At 42.7% G+C, this 22,171-nt stretch overlaps 1 protein-coding gene across 1 annotated transcript in view; it reads right to left on the reverse strand.

The window, feature by feature from the left end:
- The window catches only part of eno2 (enolase 2), an 81,545-nt gene that overhangs the window by 38,783 nt on the left and 20,591 nt on the right, over positions 1 to 22,171 (reverse strand). The window contains exons 2-4 of the mRNA XM_066673668.1: positions 18,507 to 18,592; positions 17,941 to 18,036; positions 17,769 to 17,827 (exon numbers count right to left, since the gene is read on the reverse strand). Coding sequence (XP_066529765.1) covers positions 17,769 to 17,827; positions 17,941 to 18,036; positions 18,507 to 18,591 — 240 coding nt within the window. The 5' untranslated portion in view covers position 18,592. The remainder of the gene's footprint in view (positions 1 to 17,768; positions 17,828 to 17,940; positions 18,037 to 18,506; positions 18,593 to 22,171) is intronic.

Genomic DNA, 22,171 nt, shown 5'->3' on the forward strand with positions numbered 1-22,171 from the left:
CTATGCATTTCGATTTCACTGAAACGTAATATTTTAAACTACAACTAGTAGAGGGTACCTAGTTCTGTTGGAGATAAACTATGCCCTTTTTCAAATCACAAAGGCTGCATTTCCTACATTCACCTTCCCACAAAACATCTAGATCACCCACTTGCTGGTTTCTACCCACTTGCTGCGTACGCCCCTCTCACTTGCTGGTTTCCGCCCACTTGCGGGCCTCTGGCCTGCAGAGATATGTACCTCCCTTAGGACTAAATATGCCGGGGATGCATCTCGCGGCGGGGGTACTGAATTCGGCACAACACCGGCACCCGCGGCTCCCTCGGTTCCCTTATACTCAGCAAACGAAATGCTGGCACCCGTGGCTTGGCCAATTTATACTTGGTAAACAATGTTGCCACCCGTGGTTTGGGCTGATTAAAAATGAATAAATCACAATATAGCTTTATATTCTAATTTCATCTGCATCTGTTTAGAAATGTTTATTTGAAGGGTTTTAATATACACTGCTCAAAAAAATAAAGGGAACACTTAAACAACACAATGTAACTCCAAGCCAATCACACTTCTGTGTTGTTGTGCTGTTGTGCAAACAGAACAGACAACAAGTAGAAATGAGAGTCCATTAGCAAGACAACACCTATAAAGGAGTGGCTCTGCAGGTGGTGACAACAGACTATTTGTCTGTTCTCCTTCTTTCTGGCTGAGGTTTTGGTCATGTTTGCATTTTGTCAGTTCTCTCACCCCTAGAGGTAGCATCAAGCGGTGTCTACAACCCACAGAAGTTGCTCAGGTCGAGGATGCCTATGCGAGCTGGGGCAAGAAGGTTTTCTGTGTCTGTCAGCAGTGTCCAGAGCATGGAGGAGATACCAAGAGACAGGCCAGTACACCAGGAGACATGGAGGGGGCCATAGGAGAGCAAGAACCCAGCAGCAGGACCGCTACCTCCTCTCCTTTGTGCAAGGAGGAATAGGAAGAGCAGTGTCAGAGCACTGCAAAATAGCCTCCAGCAGGCCACTAATATCAATGTTTCTGCACAAACTGTCAGAAAAAGACTCCATGAGGGTGGTATGAAGGTCCAACATCCACAAGTGGGGCTTGTGCTTATAGTCCAACACCATGCATGGCGATTTTAACATTGGCGCCCTGTGTTCTTCATGGATGAGAGCAGGTTCACACTGAGCACATGTGACAGATGTGACAGAGTCTGGAGATGACGTGGAGAACGTCCTGCTGCCTGCGACTGGTCATCCTCCAGCATGACTGGTTTGGCAGTGGGTCAGTAATGGGGAGGCATTTCTTTGGAGGGCCGCACAGCCCTCCATGTGCTAGCCAGAGGGACCCTGACTGCCATTAGGTACTGGGATGAGATCCTCAGACACATTGTGAGACCATATGCTGGTGCAGTGGGCCCTGGGTTCCTTGTGATGCATGACAATGCTCGGCTTTATGTGACTGAAGTGTGTCAGCAGTTCTTGCATGATGAAGGCATTGATGCAATAAACTGGCCTGTCCATTCCTCAGACCTGAATCCTGTCATCATGTCTTCTTACATCCACCAATGCCACGTTGCATCACAACTGTCCAGGATTTGACTGATGCTTTAATCCAGGTCTGAGAGGAGATCCCTCAGGAGAACATCCGCCGCATCATCAGGAGCATGCCCAGGCATTGTAGAGACGTCATACAGGCACATGGAAGCCACACACACCACTTAGCCTCATTTTAAGTTGTCTTGAGGAATTTCCACTGAAGTTGGATCAGCCTTTAATTTGATTTTCCACTTTCATTTTTAGTATGATTCTAAATCCAGACATCCATGGGATTATAATTTACATTTTTCATTTATTATTCTATTCATTATATTATTTGGTTCTCAATGCATTCCACTATATAATGAATAAAGATTTTCAAAAAGTTAAAAACCTCTTGAACTGTGACAAACAAGCCTGGAAGAGGACCCAAGTGTATCTTGCCACCACACACAGTGAGAAGGATGGTAAGAGAAGTAAAAAGTTCTCCAAAGCTCACTGTAAGAGAATTTAAACAAATGGTAGCATCTTGGGATGAGATGTGTCCCAAACAACCATCAGGCACTATCTACATGCCTACAAGCTGTTTGGGAGGCATGCACGGAGAAAGCCTTTTCTGAGTTATATGCATAATCGGGTGGAGTTTGCCAAGCGGTACTGGGATTTTAACTGGGACCATGTGCTTTGGTCAGATGAGACCAAGATAGAGCTTTTTGGCAACAAACACTCTAAGTGGGTCTGGTGTAACACCAAGGATGAGTATGCAGAAAAACACCTCATGCCCATTGTTAAGTATGGAGGAGGATCGGTGATGCTGTGGGCCTGTTTCTCCTCCAAAGGACCTGGGAACCTTGTAAGGATACATGGGAACATGAACTCTTTGAAATATCAGGACATTTTGAATCAGAATCTGGTCTCTGCCCAAAAGTTGAAGATGGGTTGTCACTGGGTTTTTCAGCAAGATAATGATCCTAAACATGTGGCCAAATCTACCCAAAAATGGCCATTTTAGTCCCCAGACCTCAGCCCAATAGAAAACCTGTGGGGTGAGCTGAAGAGAAGAGTGCATAGGAGAAGACCCAGGACTCTGGACGATTTAGAGAGGTTAAGTGCTGAAAAAGAAAATTAAGTGCTGTCTTCTTGGCAAAAGGAGGTTGTACAAAGTACTAACACCAGGGGTGCCAATAATTGTGGCACATATGATTTCATTCAAAAGATTTATTTCTTAATGTGTGAGAAGGCACTTGGATTAAAGCTTAGATTTTTCTCGTTTTTTTCATTGTTGTCCCATAATATTATTATTTTTTTAAAATAATTTATTAGAAACCAAAAACACCAAGGGTGCCAATAATTATGGAGGACACTATGTTCTAAAATAAATGTAATGCATTTTTTTAATATTTCATATGATGTTGACAACACAGGTCTAAAAGTAATATAATTTCATGTAAATGGATTACAAATTAAAGATGTTTTACATTTTGAAGCTAAGAACAATACACTTTTAATTAGGTGCAATTATTAACAGTTGAAAATCATGAATTGCTCAGATCCAGTATACCTTTACTGACTATAAATAAAATGACCTGGGCCAGACTCAGACCTGCACATCAAGTGTTGGACCACAACTGAAACGCTGTGTGGGCCAGATGCAGGCCGATGCGAGTGTGGCACGCAGCACTTGGCACAGATGTGAGCCAAGCATTTGGGCGGGAATCTGGCCTAAATTCAAACCGATGCCTGGCTGATGAGTCTCAGGCTTGGTATAACTGAACAGGTATTACAGCCCGAGTGTTCTTAGCTTGCTAGGAATGAACTGCATAAAATATTTAATTCGATTAATGTTTATTCAGTTACTTAATTTGTACAAACATTAAAAGGTTTGTAGAGTACTGTCATCCAGCGGCTCTTCAGAAATCAAGGGAAATTGGGAATTTGCCTCCCTTCTCAGCAGAAACAGCCTCTGCTCTTCTGGGAAGGCTTTACACTATGTTGGAACATTGCTGTGAGAAGGATTTAATTGCATTCTGCCCCAAGAGCTAGAGCATCATGTCAGGTGCTTATGTTAGATGAGTTCTGCTACTCCAACTCATTCAGTTCACACTGTTTATATTCCTATGTTCTTAATTAAATGTAATAAATATATTTTTTTGTGATATAGTTATTCATGCTTTTGTTGGCAACACAGTGAAAAGTAAAATATTTTTACGTAAATGTGTTACAGAATAAAAATGTTTTACATCTCTGAAGCCAAGAAAAGTACACTTTTAATTGGGGGTAATTTTAGTGCACAGCTTGACCACTGAAAAAAATGAATTGGTTAGATCTGGTGTAACTGACCTTAAATCAAAAAACTTGGGCAAGACTCTGACCTGCATTCAAATGCAGTCTGGGCTGGACAAAAGCCAATATGATGAAGATTTTGGAGTGTGGCATTTAGTCCCAATGTGAGCCGAGCATTTGGACCAGAATCGGACCAAAAAAATAAAAAAAAAACTTTCTGGGCCAGATGTGGGCTGATGTGTCATATACTGCGACGTGCGGCATTCTGCCCAGATGTGAACCAAGCATTTGGACAGGAAGCTGGCCTAGATCCAAACCGATGCCTGGCTGATGAAAAAAAGTCTATGCGAGTTGTAATTGGCCCAGAAACGGCCAGACTGTTTTTTTCCTATCTGGGAGTCGTGAGCTAACTTGCATGGCCAAGTCAAGTTTACAAGCCTTTGATTAGTTCTAAAGTGGAAGCTTTTGTTGAGCAATAAAGAAAACTGAATAAAAACAAAAAACAAATCACATTTAACTTAAAAGTACTATTACTTTCTGCAGAAGGTCCAATGCTTAAATTGGAGTCAGCTTTTAAGAGAGTTTTTATTTATTTATTTATTTTTTATTTTGTTTGTGGAGTTGAGCATCTTTGCTAGAGTGGAGTGAGTTGTACTCTCTTCTGTCGAAGATGATTCCTGAAGTTGATTTATTCTTTTCTTAGTGGTTTCTCCGAAATCCTACTCACTGACTGGACTCCACTGACTGACTCAGACTCTCACTCTGACTGAATTAGAATTGACTCCAGTTGAACTTAACTGAACTGAAGATTCACTCTCTGTGTGGAAATTTTCAGTGGTTTCTTGGCCCCATACCAGGGGAGAAGAACATACCAGAGCGTTTGGCAGCTGCTGGTGATGGGACCCAAAGGGTCTAGGGTGGTGCTTAACCCACCCTTTGGATTTGGCGGGAATCAAGACAAAAGGATTCTATAGAGTCAAAAAAGGGTCAAAAAGATTTTGAACAATAGTCACAGATGTAACAGAATTTATAACTGCATTTGAGCAACTACATACAAAATTCAAATCCTCAAATGTTTTGGAATGCTGAAATTTAAAATAATAATAATAATTTTAATTCACAAATGCGAAAAAAATATTTGTAATATATAGAAATGTGTAGAAAAGATTTGCATTTGTAAATCAAATGTTGTGAACATGTGAATCAGTACCCTTCAAGTGGCTTAAAATGTGCCAGAGAAAACATTTTTGAGGTTCCAAATGTGACAGTGGGAGTTTTTCAATGTGGTTCACCTTCTCTGCTGCTTGTATGAATCTCTTTTGCAGTCGAGGATTTCTGACCCTGTTTTCACAGCCAACTGATGGACCAATAGGACAGCTTTAGTTGGACCAATGAGATTGTGAGTGTCATGTATAGCCCTGTCTAGTGTTTTCCTGCTGTCTGTGTATCATTGTTTCCTTTGTGTGTCATGTATTTATAAGCACATGGCTCTTTGTTTTGTTCTGGTTTTCCTGGTCTCTGCCTTTGCTCCTCCTTCCTGTGCCTCCTTTGTGTTCCTGCCCCCTCGTTATCTGTCCCAGGTGTTTCTTGTTTAGCCTTCTTGTTTAATTTTCAACTTATGGTTTAGTGTCTTGCCCCATTTTATCTGTTCTTGTTTAGTGTTTAACCCCAGTGTTTAGTGTTTAGCCTCTGCTCCTTGACCTCCTCTACACCCACCTCGTGACAGAATGACCCACACAAATCAAAGAGGTAGCAGGAGTTCTTGGATTGTCTGTGGGACAAATCAAACTAACTACTGCTGGTGATCAGGGCAGGGACTCTCTGTTGGATGGTTCCAGAGTTAAGAAAAAGACCAAAAAGAAGTCCAAGAGACCTGCTCCAGCTTCCAGTCTCGCTCCTGTCTCCTGTCCTGTTCCTTCAAAGCCAGCCGTGTATTCGGGTAATTTGGACTATAATGCAGACATATGCCGGATATCTAAGGGCAAAATTAACTGAACTGGTTGGGTCTATTAAGCAGATTTTGCCTGAGTTTAGAGCCAGCAGCAATGGAGACCTCTCAGACTTAATTTTTAAGTTAAATATTTTAGTGAATCTGTTTGATGAGGAGCTCCCATTTACCAAGCCCGAATATCCAGAACCTCTGGCAGATCCAGAGCCCCCGGTCACTCCAGAGGATCCAGCGCCCCCAGGTGATCCAGAGGATTCAGGGCCCCCTGCTTCCGAGGGCGTCTCCGCAGGGCCCCCTGCTTCCGAGGGCGTCTCCGCAGGGCCCCCTGCTTCCGAGGGCGTCTCCGCAGGGCCCCCTGCTTCCGAGGGCATCTCCGCAGGGCCCCCTGTTCCTGCAATGGCGGCATCCCCTGCCGCTCCTGTTCCTGCAAAGGCGGCATCCCCCGCCACTCCTGTTCCTGCGTAGGCACAGTCCCCCGTCACTCCTGTTCCCGTGAAGGCGACGTCCCCCGCTGCTCCTGTTCCTGCGAAGGTGGCGTCCCCCAGCTGCTCCTGTTCCCGTGAAGGCGACGTCCCCCGCTGCTCCTGTTCCTGCGAAGGTGGCGTCCCCCAGCTGCTCCTGTTCCTGTGAAGGCAGTGACCCAGGTCTCTCCTGTTCCCGTGAAGGCGGCGAACCCTGCTGCTCCTGTTCCCGTGAAGGCAGTGAAGCCCACTGCTTCTGTTCCTGTGAAAGCGGCATCCGCTGCTCCTGTTTCAGAGATGGCGGCGAACCCTGCCGCTCCTGTTCCCATGACTGTGGCGAAACCTGCCGGTCCTGTTCCAGTGAAGGCGGCGACATCCACTGCTCCCATGACTGTGGCCCCGGCCGCTTCTGTTTGTGGCCCTAAGTCAGTCCCAAGGACTTCGGGGCTGACTCCTATAACTGTGCCCAGGCTGGCCTCTCAGACTTTGCAACAGACGTATGCCAGTCCTGAGCACTCCGCTATGTTTGCTTTTGTCCCTGTGTCTGTTCCAGTTTTGGTCCCTGTTTCTGTTCATGTCCCTGTGTCTGCCCTTGTCTCTGTCCTGGTCCCTGTCACCATGTTCGTGTCTGTGCTTGTAAATGTTCCTGTTCCCCTGCCTAGTCCCGTCACCTTTTCAGTCCCTTGTCTGAGCTGTGTCGTTTGTCTTGTTTTACAGGCTCCTCTCCTTCACCAACTCCTTGGGGGGTCTATGTCTATGCGCCCTGGGAGTTGCGCGTTTAGTAGGGGGCTTCTGTCATGTATAGCCCTGTCTAGTGTTTTCCTGCTGTCTGTGTATTATAGTTTCCTTTGTCTGTCATGTTTTTATAAGCAAATGGCTCTTTGTTTTGTTCCTGTCTTCCTGGTCTCCGCTTTTGCTCCTCCCTCTTGTGCCTTATTTGTGTTCCTGCTCCCTCGTATCTGTCTCAGGTGTTTCTTGTTTGTGTTGTCTTTTTATAGTCCCAATTGAACTCTTGAATTTTCAAGAACATGTTTTCACTGTTATTATACAAGGTTAATAAATTCAGATAAAAATATTCAAGCTTAGTTCAAATTCAAATAATATATTTCAAAGTTGTTCAAATTCGATAGGCCAAATTCAGATGCCAAAATACAACTTAAAAAATTCAGAGTACGCATCTGGGATACAAAGTATAAGCAATCGATTCATTGGGATTTTCTCTTTCACCTTAAATGCTGCACTAGTTGCATTCTGTCAACGCTAGATGGCAAAATACAAACACAACTTCCATACCGTGGAAAAACTACACGTTTAGCTTCCTTCCGCGGATATTACCTCTTTATTTTCAAAGTGTCTCAAAAATCTGAAAGGCTCACTAAAGACACAATATAACAGATAATTGACATCCTGAAGATGAAGAATTTTTACCATATCTGATCACTGCACCCAACTTGCAGTTGGTGTTGGGCTTTCCATGGCTGCAAATACTACAACCCCTGCTTAGATTGACTCTCTCTATCCATTCTGATTTGGGGTCCCATGTGTCACTACACCTGCTTAAGAGTCCCGAAGGACCCTGACGTCCCATACTGGGACCTTTGTAAGGTCTTCAGTATAGAGAAAGCCTAGCTCCTGGAACCACACCACTCATTTGATATGGCCATTGTACTACTCCCAGGTGCAAGCCCAGCGCGAAGTATACTTTTTTCTTTGTCTGGACCAGAAAGAAAATAAATGGAAGACTACATACAGGAAGCCCTGGCCTTAGGGTTTAAAAGGCCATCAACCTCCTGGGCAGGCACTGGCTTCTTCTTTGTAGGGCAGAAGAATGGTGGCTTCTGTCCGTGTATGGACTACAGGGGTCTCAATAAAATCATGGGCAAGGATTGCCCCTCATGGCTTCAGCATTTGAGGTGCTACAGCAGGCCTTGATATTCACCAAACTGGACCAAACGTCACAACATGAGCTGGGGAGATAGCTCTCTCCGTGACGTCTCTGCTCCCGGAGACGGAGCTCCAGGAGACATAGCATCCAGGAATTGCAAGTTTGAACCTCACCAGGGGCAACCATTACAAAGCCAATTGAAAGGTACTCATTTACAACAATTGATATGCAAATCTTTTCTACACATTTAAAAATAATTTCTATACATTTCAAATAATTTTTCTATATTTGTGAATTTAAATTATTGTTGTTTTAGCCTTCCAATACATTTGTGGATTTGAATTTCACGTGTATGTAGTTGCTCAAACGCAGTTCCATTACAACTGTATCTTTTTGATCCTTTTTTGACTCCATAGGATTCAGTCAGATTGAATAAAGTCACTGATTCACCAGTTTGCTCATACTGAAAATTTGTGGATATAATGTTTTTAGTAGCTTGGTATATCATTTTATTATATATAAACATTCAAGCAAACAAGGCAGTGTTACACATTCTGAAAAGAAATCATAAAAACATGGGAAGCTACCAGGGTATACAGTCCTGGTTAAAGAAACAGATAAATACAGGGTAAATATACATAAATGAAAATTATGTAAAGAGGGGTTTCTTTGTTTAGTAGAGTGTAGCGAGGACTTTTATCTATTCCCGTGGCTTCAGAATTAAAGTTCGATCAATTTATTCAAAAAGATAACAACTGTGAATTAAACAAGTTTTGTTTTTTGTCAACATGTCACATGGTGGCTGAGTATCATCAGTAAACACATAGATATAAAATACATTAATTCTTACAATTCTAGGCTGGATTACATAAGGGACTAATGAATACAAAAAAAGTTTGTAAGATGATACAGCCATGATTAAACAAGAAATCAATCTATTTTTACTGTTAAAGGAACTTGACAATACACACAAATATACAGGAGTATTAACAGAACAAACAAAAGAAGGATTTCTTTGACTGAGGTCACATGGCGTTGTGCTTCAGGGCATCCACTTGAGGGCGCTTTTGGTCAATGCGGGGGCGTAGATGCTCCACATTGTTCCTGAAGTTTTATTCTTAAAATAAGCATTCTTTTGAAAGCTTTCTCATGTGTTCCATTTTAAACTTTTACATTAAGTCCCAGTGTTTGGTTGGAGCGTACATTCTGTTATGTTACACATAGGAAGAAAAACTTTAAAAGAAGAAATCCATGGTTTGATTTGATCAGAAAGACCGAAGCCATTCTGATAAGCTTTAAAAAACAAAGGGGTTGGATAGTCTTCAGACTACTTGGCTCCCTACCGCTGATTGGATTATCTGAGTTCGTGTTACTTTTGTTCTTATGAATATATATTAAAAGTTCTCAAAAAGACACGGTTCCCAACAGTCTCAACTTGGGTACTGGTTTCCGCACGTTGGGTGAGGATGATGGGACATTACATGACTTAAGGCCATGATAACCCCAGTCCATAACCCTGCAAGTCCACCAAGTACTGGACTCCACCTCAAAGCCGCCAGATGTCCAGAAGATGCTGGACAGTGTATGCTGGTGCACCAACTACTATGCATGGTCCCGGCAGATCAGAAGGGCCCACCAAAAACAATAAGGGCTTAAAGTGGGACATGTTGAAGGAGGATAAAAACACAGAGATAGGTCCTTGGCCGAGAGACAGAACCGCTGCCCACTGATACATTAGTGCTGGTCGCATCTTTTGTTTTTAAACAGCCTCCGCTGACAGGAGAGACCTGCATGATCTTTGCCAGGCTAAACAGCAGGATCTCACAGTTTATTTTGTGAACCGGACCTCTACATCAACCTCTTGGTCAGGAAACAGGGGTGGAACATAACCAAACATAACCAACATTCAAATGGTGACATGCCTAAAGAGGTATGCCACAGGGTGTTGTGAGCAAACTCTGCCCATTATAGGTGTTCCCACCAAGAGGACAGACAGGAAGAGGCAAGACAGCGGAGCGTATGCTTCAGGTCCTGGTTAACCCTTTCAGTTTGGCCATTGGACTAGGGATGGAGGCCTTACGATAAGCTAGTGCCAGTTCCTAACAAACGGCAAAAAGCCCCCAAAACCGGCTGATGAATTGAGCCCCATGGTCTGACACGATGTCCCTGGGCAATCCATGAATGCGCATTAGCTAAGTCAGAAGAATTTGGCTCTTTCCTTCGCTGTCTCAGTGCCCCACCAAATGGGCACCATGATGTAGGCCTTGGGCATTGTGGTAGAGGGTGGAACAGTGGGAGGTGAGAATTCTCCCTGACAGGTGAGAGCATCTGGCTTGACATTTTTAGACCCCGGCCGGTATGACAGGTTAAAGTCAAACCAGGCAAAGAATAACCTCCATCTGGCCTGGCGTGAATTTAGTCATTTGTATATAGTAGCTGAGGTATAGTCGCTGTATATAAGCCAAGGTTTGTGATCAGTTAATACCAGGAAGGGGTGGTTAGCTCCCTCCAACCAGTGCTCCCACTGCTTCCACAGTGAGTTTTATAGCCAATAACACCAGGTCCCCCACGTCACAGTTCCTTTCAGCAGAGGATAGACACCGAGAGAAGTAAGCACAGGGATGAAGCTTCTTGTCTTCTGCTTGTTGTGAAAAAACTGCACCTACACCCACCTCTGAAGCGTCTACCTCAATAATGAATGGAAGCTCGGGATTGAGGAGTTGAAGAACAGGAGCTGTGGTTAACTGCTGTTTTAGGTCAACAAATTCTTGTTGGGCTTGCTCAGACCAGTGGAATTGAACAATGTGTTTTTGGTCAATGCAGTCAGAGAAGCAGCCCTGTTTCCAGTCGTGGTTTGGGTGGCTGCAAATAGGAGGTCAGACAAGCCTGATGCCAAGAGAGAATCGATCGAGTAAGCCAGTCTATATAGGGATTGTGCCTCTGAAGCCAAGGGTAGCCCAAAAACAGTTGCAAGTCAGGGGCTCGAATAATGAACAACACAATCTTTCTGTGTGAAGGCCGTCCCGTAATGTGATTGGGCGGGTATGATGGGTTACCACACCTGGCTCCAAAAATCAACCAGGAAGGGGGTTCCTCCAGTGGGACCAGCGGCAGAGCTAACTTCTTGGCCAATCCAGCATCAATAAAGTTGCCTGCCGCGCCTGAATCCACAAAGGCCTGGAGACGTGTCTCAAATAATTCCCATGCAAGGGTGGTGCTGAGGAACACCCATTGAGCTCGGGGAGGACAGACAGGGTCCATCAGGAGTCCTCATGCGGAGCATCATGCTTGCCTCTGGAAGGGTGAGTATGACCTAGCTGCATTTGTTGGGGTCCAGTGTCTCCCTGCTTGTCTGGCACAGGAGTGGGGTAAGTTGTAAGCAGACCCACACCAGAGCTTCAACTGATCTCTGATTTTCTTACCCTTTGTCTTTCTTGGATGTGATTGTCAATGCAGAGTCAGTCAAATCATCAAAAGAGTCAACAGGGTCTCTGCGGATTATTTCATCTTTGAGCTATTCGTTCAGGCCCTGGTGGAAAGCAGGCATCATCATTCCACCCATTCTCAGCTGCCAAAGTACAAAATTCTATGGTGTAATCCGCCACTGCTCTTTGTATTTGATATAGTACCCGGGATTAAGCACAAGGAAGTAGGTCAACTATAAATGTGGACACAGGTAAATTACAACCAGTACACCCTAGCGATTAATGCTATGAATTGACTGTTACCTAAGTCTATATAAATAGTATATAAATTATTTTGCAGTTGTATTAAACTGAGCGTAACTCAAATTGGGTTCATTGGTCAGTTACTCAGATGCACTAAAGCTAAAGAGAACAAATCAACTTGCAATTGCAGGCTTAGGCACTAGAAGACACCTGAGAGAAATATAAATTGCAATAGCAAATTTCAAACACAAGAGTTGAAAAGAATTTTCAATCGCAATAGCAAATTTTAGCCACCAGAGGACACTGAAGGGAAATTAAATTGTCTTAGCAAATATCAAACACCAGAGGAGACCCGATTTTCACGTGCGATGACACTTTAAACACAAAGAGGATCAAGAGAAATGCTAATTAAAACCACTTTCACTCGTAACAGCACTGCAATAGCTTCAAGCACAAATAAGAGCTAAAGAAATAAAATACCACCTGCAGTGGCACTTCAGAACATTATGTGGCACAACAGAGTAACAAATGTTGCAATAGAACGCTTCAACTGCTAGGAGAAGCAAAATATAAATACCACCTACAGTAACACTTCAGCCCTCAAGAGAGAAGAAGCAGAGAAGAAAAAGCTTGACTTGCAATAGCACACTTTTAAACACAAAGGAGGACACCCGGGGGAAAGGTTACTCTCATTTTGCTCCGCCTCCTCAAAGAGGCCAGCTTATTCCTGGGATTTGAGCTCAGTTCAACACAGAACTCCCCCCCAAAAAAATTCCACATTTCAGACTTCAAACATAAAGATATAAAATTTTAATTTTTTGTGAAGAATCAACAAGTGGGACACAATCGTGAAGTGAAATGAAATTTATTGGATGTGTCAAAATTTTTTAGCAAATAAAAAACTAAAAAGTGGGGCGTGCAATATTATTCGGCCCCCTTGCCTTTGTAGCGCCACCTTTTGCTCCAATTACAGCTGCAAGTCGCTTGGGGTATGTCTCTATCAGTTTTGCACATCGAGAGACTGAAATTCTTGCCCATTCTTCCTTGCAAAACAGCTCTAGCTCAGTCTTCAGCTCTTTCCACAGATTCTCGGTTGGATTCAGGTCTGGACTTTGACTTGGCCATTCGAACATCTGGAAACATTTATTTGTGAACCATTCCATTGTAGATTTGGCTTTATGTTTTGGATTATTGTCTTGTTGGAAGATAAATCTCTATCCCAGTCTCAGGCCTCTTGCAGACTCCAACAGGTTTTCTTCCAGAATGGTCCTGTATTTGGCCCCATCCATCTTCCCATCAGTTTTAACCATCTTCCCTGTCCCTGCTGACGAAAAGCAGGCCCAAACCATGATGCTTCCACCACTATGTTTGACAGTGGAGATGGTGTGTTCAGGGTGATGAGCTGTGTTGCTTTTATGCCAAACATATCGTTTTGCATTGTGGCCAAAGAATATCCCGAGGGACACGGTTAAATGCCTTCTCCTGATCCACAAAACACATGTAGACTGGTTGAGCAAACTCCCAGGCACCCTCCAGGATCCTAGCGAGGGTAAAGAGCTGGTCCTGTGTTCCATGACCGGGGTGTTCCTCCTGGATCCGAGGTTCAACTATCAGTCACCCCCGCATAGACCTTACCGGGGAGGCTGAGTAGTGTGGTCCCCCAATAGTTGGAACACACCCTCCGATCCCCCTTCTTAAAAAGGGGAACTACCACCCCTGTCTGCCAGTCCAGAGGCACTGGCAGTCCTGGGGCCCTACTGCCAAGGAGTTTTCCTACCACCTCGGCCACCTCAGCCCTAGTGATAGCCCCCCCTCTGGGTCCCCAAACTCTACTTCCTCTGCGGAAGACGTACTGGTGGGATTGTGAAGATCCTCGAAGTATTCCTTCCACCGCCTAATAACGTCCCCAGTTGAGGTCAACAGCTCCTCACCCCCAGCATATACAGTGTTGGTGGAAAACCGCTTTCCCCTCCTGAGTCGCCTGATGGTTTGCCAGAAACTTCTCGAAGACGAAAAGGCATTTTCCATGTTCTCACCAAACTCCTCCCACACCCGAGTTTTTGCCTCAGCGACAGCCGAAGCCGCAAGCCGCTTGGCTCCTCGGTACCTGTCAGTTGCCTCCGGAGTCCCCTGAGCCAACCAGGCTCGATAGGACTCTTTCTTCAGCTTGACAGCCTCCCTCACCCGGGGTGTCCACCACCAAGTGCAGGGATTGCCACCACGACAGGCACCGACAACCTTGCAGTCACAGTTCCGATCATCTGCCTCTACAATGGAGGTCTGGAACATGGCCCATTCGGACTCAATGTCAACGGCCTCCCACGAGATGCAGTCGAATCTCTGCCAGATGTGGGAGTTGAAGATCTTTCTGACTGGTTCCTCTGCCAAACGTTCCCAACAAACCCCAACAAACAAAATCAGCCTGTTTCAGCAACCTAATCAATATTAAATCATACACAACACCTAGCAGCAACACCTCAGAACTAAAATTTGGGTTACTCAACATATGATCACTAAACTCAAAAGCACTCATCTTAAATGATATTATAAGTGATCATAAATTCAATGTTTTCTGTCTCACAGAAACGTGGGTTAGACCAAATGAATATTTAGCACTAAATGAAGCCACCCCCCTAGGCTATAATTATGCACATAGCCCAAGAATATCAGGCAAAGGAGGTGGAGTATGTGTAATTTACCAAAATACCCTAGAAATTAGTCTTAAACAATGTGACACCTTCTCTTCTTTTGAGGTTCTCTCCACTATTATTACAAATCCGGTCACAAAAAAGGACGCATTTTTATTATGCAACATTTACAGACCACCAGGGCCTTACTTAGAATTTCTGAAAGAATTCAGCGATCTTAGAAAGAGCTGTGGCCCAACAACTTAGTTCATATCTACATAAGAATCATATATATGAAAAATTCCAATCTGGATTCAGGCAACATCATAGTACAGAGACAGCTCTAGTCAAGATAACAAATGATCTTCTTCTTGCCTCTGATCAAGGCCACGTATCCCTGTTGGTGCTTCTTGACCTAAGCGCAGCCTTCGATACAATAGACCACAATATTCTCATAGAAAGGTTAGAAAACATGGTTGGAATCACAGGGACAGCCCTATTATGGTTCAAATCTTACTTAACGAAACGTTATCAATTCGTAAAAGTAAACAATCCAAATTCAAATTATTCTAAAGTAAGATTTGGAATTCCATAGGGCTCTATTTTAGGACCATTATTATTTACATTATACATGTTATCGCTAGGCACAGTTATAAGAAACCATGACATTAACTTTCACTGTTACGCAGACGACACACAATTGTATATTTCAGCCAAGCCCGATGACAAACACAGATTAAAGAAAATAGAGGACTGTGTAAAAGACGTGAAAGGCTGGATGTTGCGTAACTTCCTCCTTCTAAACAGCAACAAAACAGAGGTCCTGCTTTTGGGTCCAAAAGTGGCAAGAAATAAATGATCAGATTTAATTTTAAATCTAGCTGACTTTCCAGTTAAACCTGGTTCAGCAGCAAAAAGTCTCGGTGTCATAATTGACCCGGATTTATCATTTGATCAACACATAGGTAGTATCACTAGGACAGCTTTTTTACATCTTCGCAATATTGCTAAGATTAGAAATGCCTTATCCCTTCAGGACGCAGAAACATTAGTACATGCCTTTATTACTTCAAGGCTTGACTACTGTAACGCACTACTGTCAGGATGCACCAGCAGCAATTTAAGAAAACTTCAACTAGTTCAAAATGCTGCAGCTAGGGTCCTCACTAAAACTAGAAAATTTGAACATATCAGCCCAGTTTTATCATCACTTCATTGGCTGCCTGTTAAATTCCGCATTGACTACAAAATTTTGTTATTAACATATAAAGCTCTACATGGGCTTGCTCCTGAATATCTTCAAGATACAATTTCCTATTATGAGCCTCCACGTTCACTCAGATCACAGAATACTGGATTTTTAATTGTTCCCAGAATTCAGAAGGCCTCAGCTGGGGGAAGAGCCTTTTCTTATAAAGCCCCCAGACTCTGGAATGATCTTCCAGAAAATGTTCGGGACTCAGACACAGTCGCAATCTTCAAATCTAGGCTAAAAACTCATTTGTTTAGTTTATCTTTGGTAGCTAATGCTCCCCCATAGATAAAGGCGGCAGATCCGGGGGGTCCATGGACACAGGGAATTATAGTAAACTGAGACGCTGGTGCTGTCGTCCCGCCGCTTCTCGCGATCACTCAGGTTTGTTGACGGTGGAGCGGAGGGATGCCAGTGTTTCTGTCTGTGTGTCCTCCTGGTTCTCTCCTTTTAGTTAAAGCTGTCATAGTCAGATCTGCCGGAGTCATTAGCCACACTCTGGAAATTTTCATATTTTCTACTTTACAAACACAAAACAGTTCAAAACTAATTCCATCCCTTTACATCTTTCCGAGTAAACAACTGCCCACCTGTCTGTCTGGACGCTGATGGATGACTGTCGAGACTCTCCTCCACGCTTCAGACCAGCTGCCCACGCTCCAGCAACCACCTGTGCCTTGAAGTGCTTTGAAGCTGTCCCTACACTGAAGTTCTCATGGACTACTTACTATCATCACCAGTAGATTGACCAGAGGAGGATGGGTCACCCCTTGTGAGCCTTGGTTCCTCCCAAGGTTTCTTCCTTAGCTGGGGGAGTTTTTCCTTGCCACTGTCGCCCCTGGCTTGCTCACTTGAGGGTTTTACATTTGTTTTTACATTTCATGTCAAATTTTTGTCTTACTGGAATTCTGTGAAGCTGCTTTGTGACAACATCAGTTGTGAAAAGCGCTATATAAATAAATTTGATTTGATTTGATTTGACTCTTGGGTCCCCAAGATATTAACTAATAATTAATTAATAATTATTTGTTTTATTTTTATTGTGAATACACACAAATATACAAGAATATTACTAGAATAAACAAAACAAGGGTCTTTTTCTGTTCTTTTGTCTGAGGTTGTGTGGCAGGGCAGCCACTTGAGGGCGCTCTTGTTCCACACGGGGGCGCAGTTGTCCACATTGTTCCTGAAGTTCATTAATCCATTCATTCATTATCTATAACTGCTTATCCAGTTCAGGGTCGCCGTGGGCCCAGAGCCTACCTGGAATCATTGAGCGCAAGGCAGGAATACACCCAGGAGGGGGCGCCAGTCCTTCACAGGGCAACACACACACATTCACTCACACACTCACACTTTTGAGTCACCAATCCACCTACCAATGTGTGTTTTTGGACTGTGGGAGGAAATCCACACGGACATGGGGAGAACACACCAAACTCCTCACAGAGAGTCACCTGGAGCGGGAATCGAACCCACAACCTCCAAGTCTCTGGAGCTGTGTGACTGCGACACTACCTGCTGCGCCATTGTTCCTGAAGTTATATTCTTAAAATAAGCATTCTTTTTAAAGATTTCTCACACATTACTTTTTAACCTTTTACTTAGTCCAGGTGTTTGGTTGGAGTATACGTTCTGTTATGTTACACATAGGAAGAAAAATCAAGTCCAAGGATTGATTTGATCAGAAAAACAGAGGTTATTCTGATATGCTTTAAACAGCAAAGGGTTTAGTCTTCAGAATTATTGGCTCCCTCCTGCTGGTTGGATTATCTTAAGGTGTGAAGGGGGAGCTCTGTGTTACCTTTGTTGTGGGATGCCTTTTCTAGGTCCTAAATCACCTTTGATCAAAAAAGGCTAGGCTGATCCAAGGAACTGTGGGTACTCTTCCCCAGCCTTGTGAAATATACAAAAAGTAATTTTTGCATCTGGACCATATTTCACTACAAGATTATAAATATTCTTTCACTGATTTTGAAATGGCATGAGGCTCTCAGAGGCAACACTCACAAGCACACATAAAGGGTATATATGCCACAAATTGCTCTCTTTCTGCTGACATTGGTAATGATTTTCAAGGTTACTGAGTTGCCTTATCCCTAAGGTACTTACAGATGCAATGAGGGCAGGTCCTATAGTGTCGTTGATGTGACCAACAGCTTTAAGTACACCTAGGAAAGATTAAAAATAGAACAGGTATGTATTAATATATAAAGCAGTTTTCATGTTAGATTGGTTAAACTTTTCTTCATTAAACATTGCTGAGCAAGGCCTGATCACTTACCTTTGCCTTTGAAGCGACTCTTGTCTCCATCTCGGAGTTCTAGAGCCTCATATATCCCTGTAGATGCTCCACTGGGTACAGCAGCCCTGAACAAACCTGAAGACAGCAACAGACAAATATACTAAAAGATGGTAAATAGCTATTATTCAATAAGAGTCATGTCTGACATGATTCTTTACATTTGTTTTTGCACTTGGAGTCATCTGTTGCAATATAATTGGTACAACCTATAGAGGGATTGGTAGGAATTTATCCCACTCAAGGAGAGTGAGAACAGTGGATAAAGCACCACCAGGGACTGAACTTGCAATCACCCAATGATGGGCAACTGTCAATTGCATTCCTAATGAGCCTGTTTTATTATCATTAATTCTATTAATATATTAATTCTACATTAAATACAAAATCTCTTCAAGGTTGTTTAGTAAAGACCACAAACAATTATTTAAAAAAAACTTTGATTGGATAAAAGGTTAATTTTTTGTTTCCTTATATACGTTTGGAAATAGACAAATGTTTTAATAGTAATGCATTTTCTTTAAAGCAATACACAGGGGGACAGTCACCTTTTTCAGTTCTCAGGTCCACCTCCACTGTGGGGTTTCCCCTAGAGTCCAGGATCTCCCTGGCAAAGATGCTTACAATTGACATCCTACAAGGTAGGTAGAAAATAGTGAAAAAATTAGTTTTGTCCACTATATTATGGTTGAATTATAATGAAATATCAATAATATACAAACCGGATTCCAAAAAAGTTGGGACACTAAACAAATTGTGAATAAAAACTGAATGTAATGATGTGGAGATGGCAAATGTCAATATTTTATTTCATAATAGAACATAGATGACAGATCAAAAGTTTAATCTGAGTAAATGTAACATTTTAAAGGAAAATTATGTTGGTTCAATATTTCAACTTGTGTCAACAAATCCCAAAAAAGTTGGGACAAGTAGCAATAAGTGGCTGGAAAAAGGAAATTGAGCATATAACGAACAGCTGGAAGACCAACTAACACTAATTAGGTCAATTGACAACATGATTGGGTATAAAAAGAGCTTCTCAGAGAGGGAAGAAGATCACCAATTCTACCATTGTTGCACAGAAAGATAGTGCAGCAATACCAAAATGGTGTTACCCAGCGTAAAATAGCAAAGACTTTTAAGTTATCATCATCAACCATGCATAACATCAAAAGATTCAGAGAATCTGGAACAATTTCTGTGCATAAGGGTCAAGGCCGTAAAACTCTACTGGATGCTCGTGATCTCCAGGCCCTTAAACGTCACTGCACCTCAAACAGGAATGCCACTGTCAAGGAAATAACAGAATGGGCTCAGGAATACTTCCAGAAAGCATTGTCAGTGAACACAATCCACCGTGCCATCCGCCGTTGCCAGCTGAAACTCTACAGTGCAAAAAAGAGCTCAGATGTTTGCACTGGGCCAGGGTTTTTTTTTAAAACAGGGTTTTTTAAAGTGTGGCAAAATGGAAAACTGTTCTGTTGTCAGATGAGTCACGATTTGAAGTTCTTTATGGAACACTGGGACGCCATGTTGTCACGACTGGACAGAAGGCAGACACTTGCAGTAATCAGTAAAAGGAGTTTATTAACAACAATCCAAAAGGGGATGACAAAAACAAGCATGGGTCGAATACCGGAAACAAACAGTACCTAAGAGATAATCCACAAGAGTAGTCAAAAAAACAGGCAGAGTCCACGAACTGGAGAGTAAACAAATCCAAGGGGGCAAGACAAAGACGAGAACCGAAAGACAAGCAGAAGGTTGGTAACAGGGATTCAGGATCTACAGGTATCTAGAGAACGCTTTGTATGCGGATATGAATCATGGCATCAGAACCCGCTGTCTGCATGCTGGGGCCGAGTATTCTGTCACGATTCGCAGAGGGCGGACTGACGGAGACATACGGACACGCTAAAACACAGTACTTTTAATTAAACAAAAGATATAACAAAACAAAGACAGGCAACTATGGAAACAACAAGACATAGGAAATGAAACGAGGAAAACGGCAGAGACAGACAGACCGAACTAAGGAACAAGACACGGAAACACTGGAGGCGAAACATCAAGACTTAGAGGAAAGAAACTACATGGCTTGGGGAGAGAAACGAAACGACATGACTTGGAATGAGAATGATACAAAACGACATGACTAGGAAACAAAACGACTTGACTTGGAGTGGGAAAGAAACAAAACGAATGACCGATACAAGGAAGTGACAAAAGGGAACTTAAATACATGAACAGACGAGACACACCTGAAACAGATAATGAGGCTTAAGGACAAGGAGGCAGAACAAAGGTGGGACAAGGGCGGAGACATGGACAATAACAGACAGAGCCATGTGCTGATAGAGCACATGGTGGGGGAAAACAGGCATGACAGGACGAGTGCGTGACACATGTCATCCGGACCAGAGAGGACAAGGATAACAAGGATAAGTTGTTATCAACACTCCGTTCAGAAGCCTGCATCACTGATGGTAAGGGGTTGCATGAGTGCTTGTGGCATGGGCAGCTTGCATGTCTGGAAAGGCACCATTAATGCAGAGAACTATGTTCAGGTTCTAGAACAACATATGCTCCCTTCTAGACGTCATCTCTTTCAGGGAAGACCCTGCATTTTTCAACAAGATAATGCCAGACCACATTCTGCAGCAATCACAACATCATGGCTACGTAGGAGAAGGATCCGGGTACTGAAATGGCCAGCCTGCAGTCAAGATCTTTCACCTATAGAGAACATTTGGCGCATCATAAAGAGGAAGGTGTGACAAAGAAGGCCCAAGACGATTGAACGGTTTGAGGCCTGTATTAGACATGAATGGGAGAGCATTCCTATTTCTAAACTTGAGAAACTGGTCTCCTCTGACCCCAGACGTCTGTTGAGTGTTGTAAGAAGAAGTGGGGATGCCACACAGTGGTAAAAAAATGGCCTTGTCCCAACTTTTTTGGGATTTGTTGATGCCATGAAATTTTGACAACATTTTTCCCTTAAAATGATACATTCTCTCAGTTTAAACTTTTGATCTGTGATTTGTGTTCTATTCTGAATAAAATATTAGATGTTGGCACCTCCACATCATTGCATTCAGTTTTTATTCACAAATTTGTTTAGTGTCCCAACTTTTTTGGAATCCGGTTTGTATGTCCATGTCCAAGATCAGATTCAGAGTCAGAGTTATAATTGTACTGCATTTGCACAACTGTAAAAAAGCTCACTGAAATGAAAAAAAAGTCTCAGATGGTTCTCAATTATTTCCACACCAAACATACCAATTAACTAGAATTATAAATGCACTGCATTAATTTCCCAAGTCCTGAATTTCTCAGAGCATTAATGTAGTAAGGAATATCCAATATTTATATCACAGATTGTTAAGCATTCTAAACATGAATAGTTTATACTGGGTTTACAAAGAGTGCACACATTTTTAATTCGTTTAAATTTTGGCTGATTTTACAGGACCATCCCACATGTAAAATGCTAAAAGGTACTGTATTTATATACCAAAGTGCCTTCTGGAGTGTCCCTAATATTTCTCTAGGGACTGATTAAGATAAGAATTAGGTAAAATGATAGTTTATTGTAATAAATAAAATGCCTTTCTGAAGATATATACTAAACTACCCGAGACCAACATTTTTGGACTCCTGGGTCTTAGTTGAGGTTTCACCGGGGATCAAACTGGCAAAAGCTAACAGATAAGCATTATATTTGGAGCTGCTGTAATAGTTTTTGCAAGTTTTTAATAATTTATAAAGGTTTGTAGGACACTGTAGTAAAGGTGGGTTAGGTATTGTTACACAAAACTCTCTTCTGTTAGTCTATCTGTGTCCAAAGACCACTTTTCATGTATCCTTAAATCAACACTAGGTAGTGCAAAGAACAAAGGCAGAGTCAAAGATCAAGGTAATGAATTGCTATAATCAAGCTTTCTCTAATTGTGTTTCATCTGCCTCAAGAGTTAACACTCATGCAAAACTTCTTGCTAAACTCTGTAATGTATCATTGAAAATATTCAGTATGTCTGACATGGGGTGTTTGTCATCATGCCCTTTCAGGTTCACCCACTATACTGCAATCTCTTTTGACACAGATATTATTTGTCCTATCTTTTCTTTTAAGACTGTGATGGGAGAAATTTTAACCACATCGCAACGCACACTGACCATTTTAACTTTTCAAGGCGCTGGGTACAGAGCT

This window comes from Hoplias malabaricus, chromosome 6, assembly GCF_029633855.1.
Source record: "Hoplias malabaricus isolate fHopMal1 chromosome 6, fHopMal1.hap1, whole genome shotgun sequence".
Lineage (NCBI taxonomy): Eukaryota > Metazoa > Chordata > Actinopteri > Characiformes > Erythrinidae > Hoplias > Hoplias malabaricus.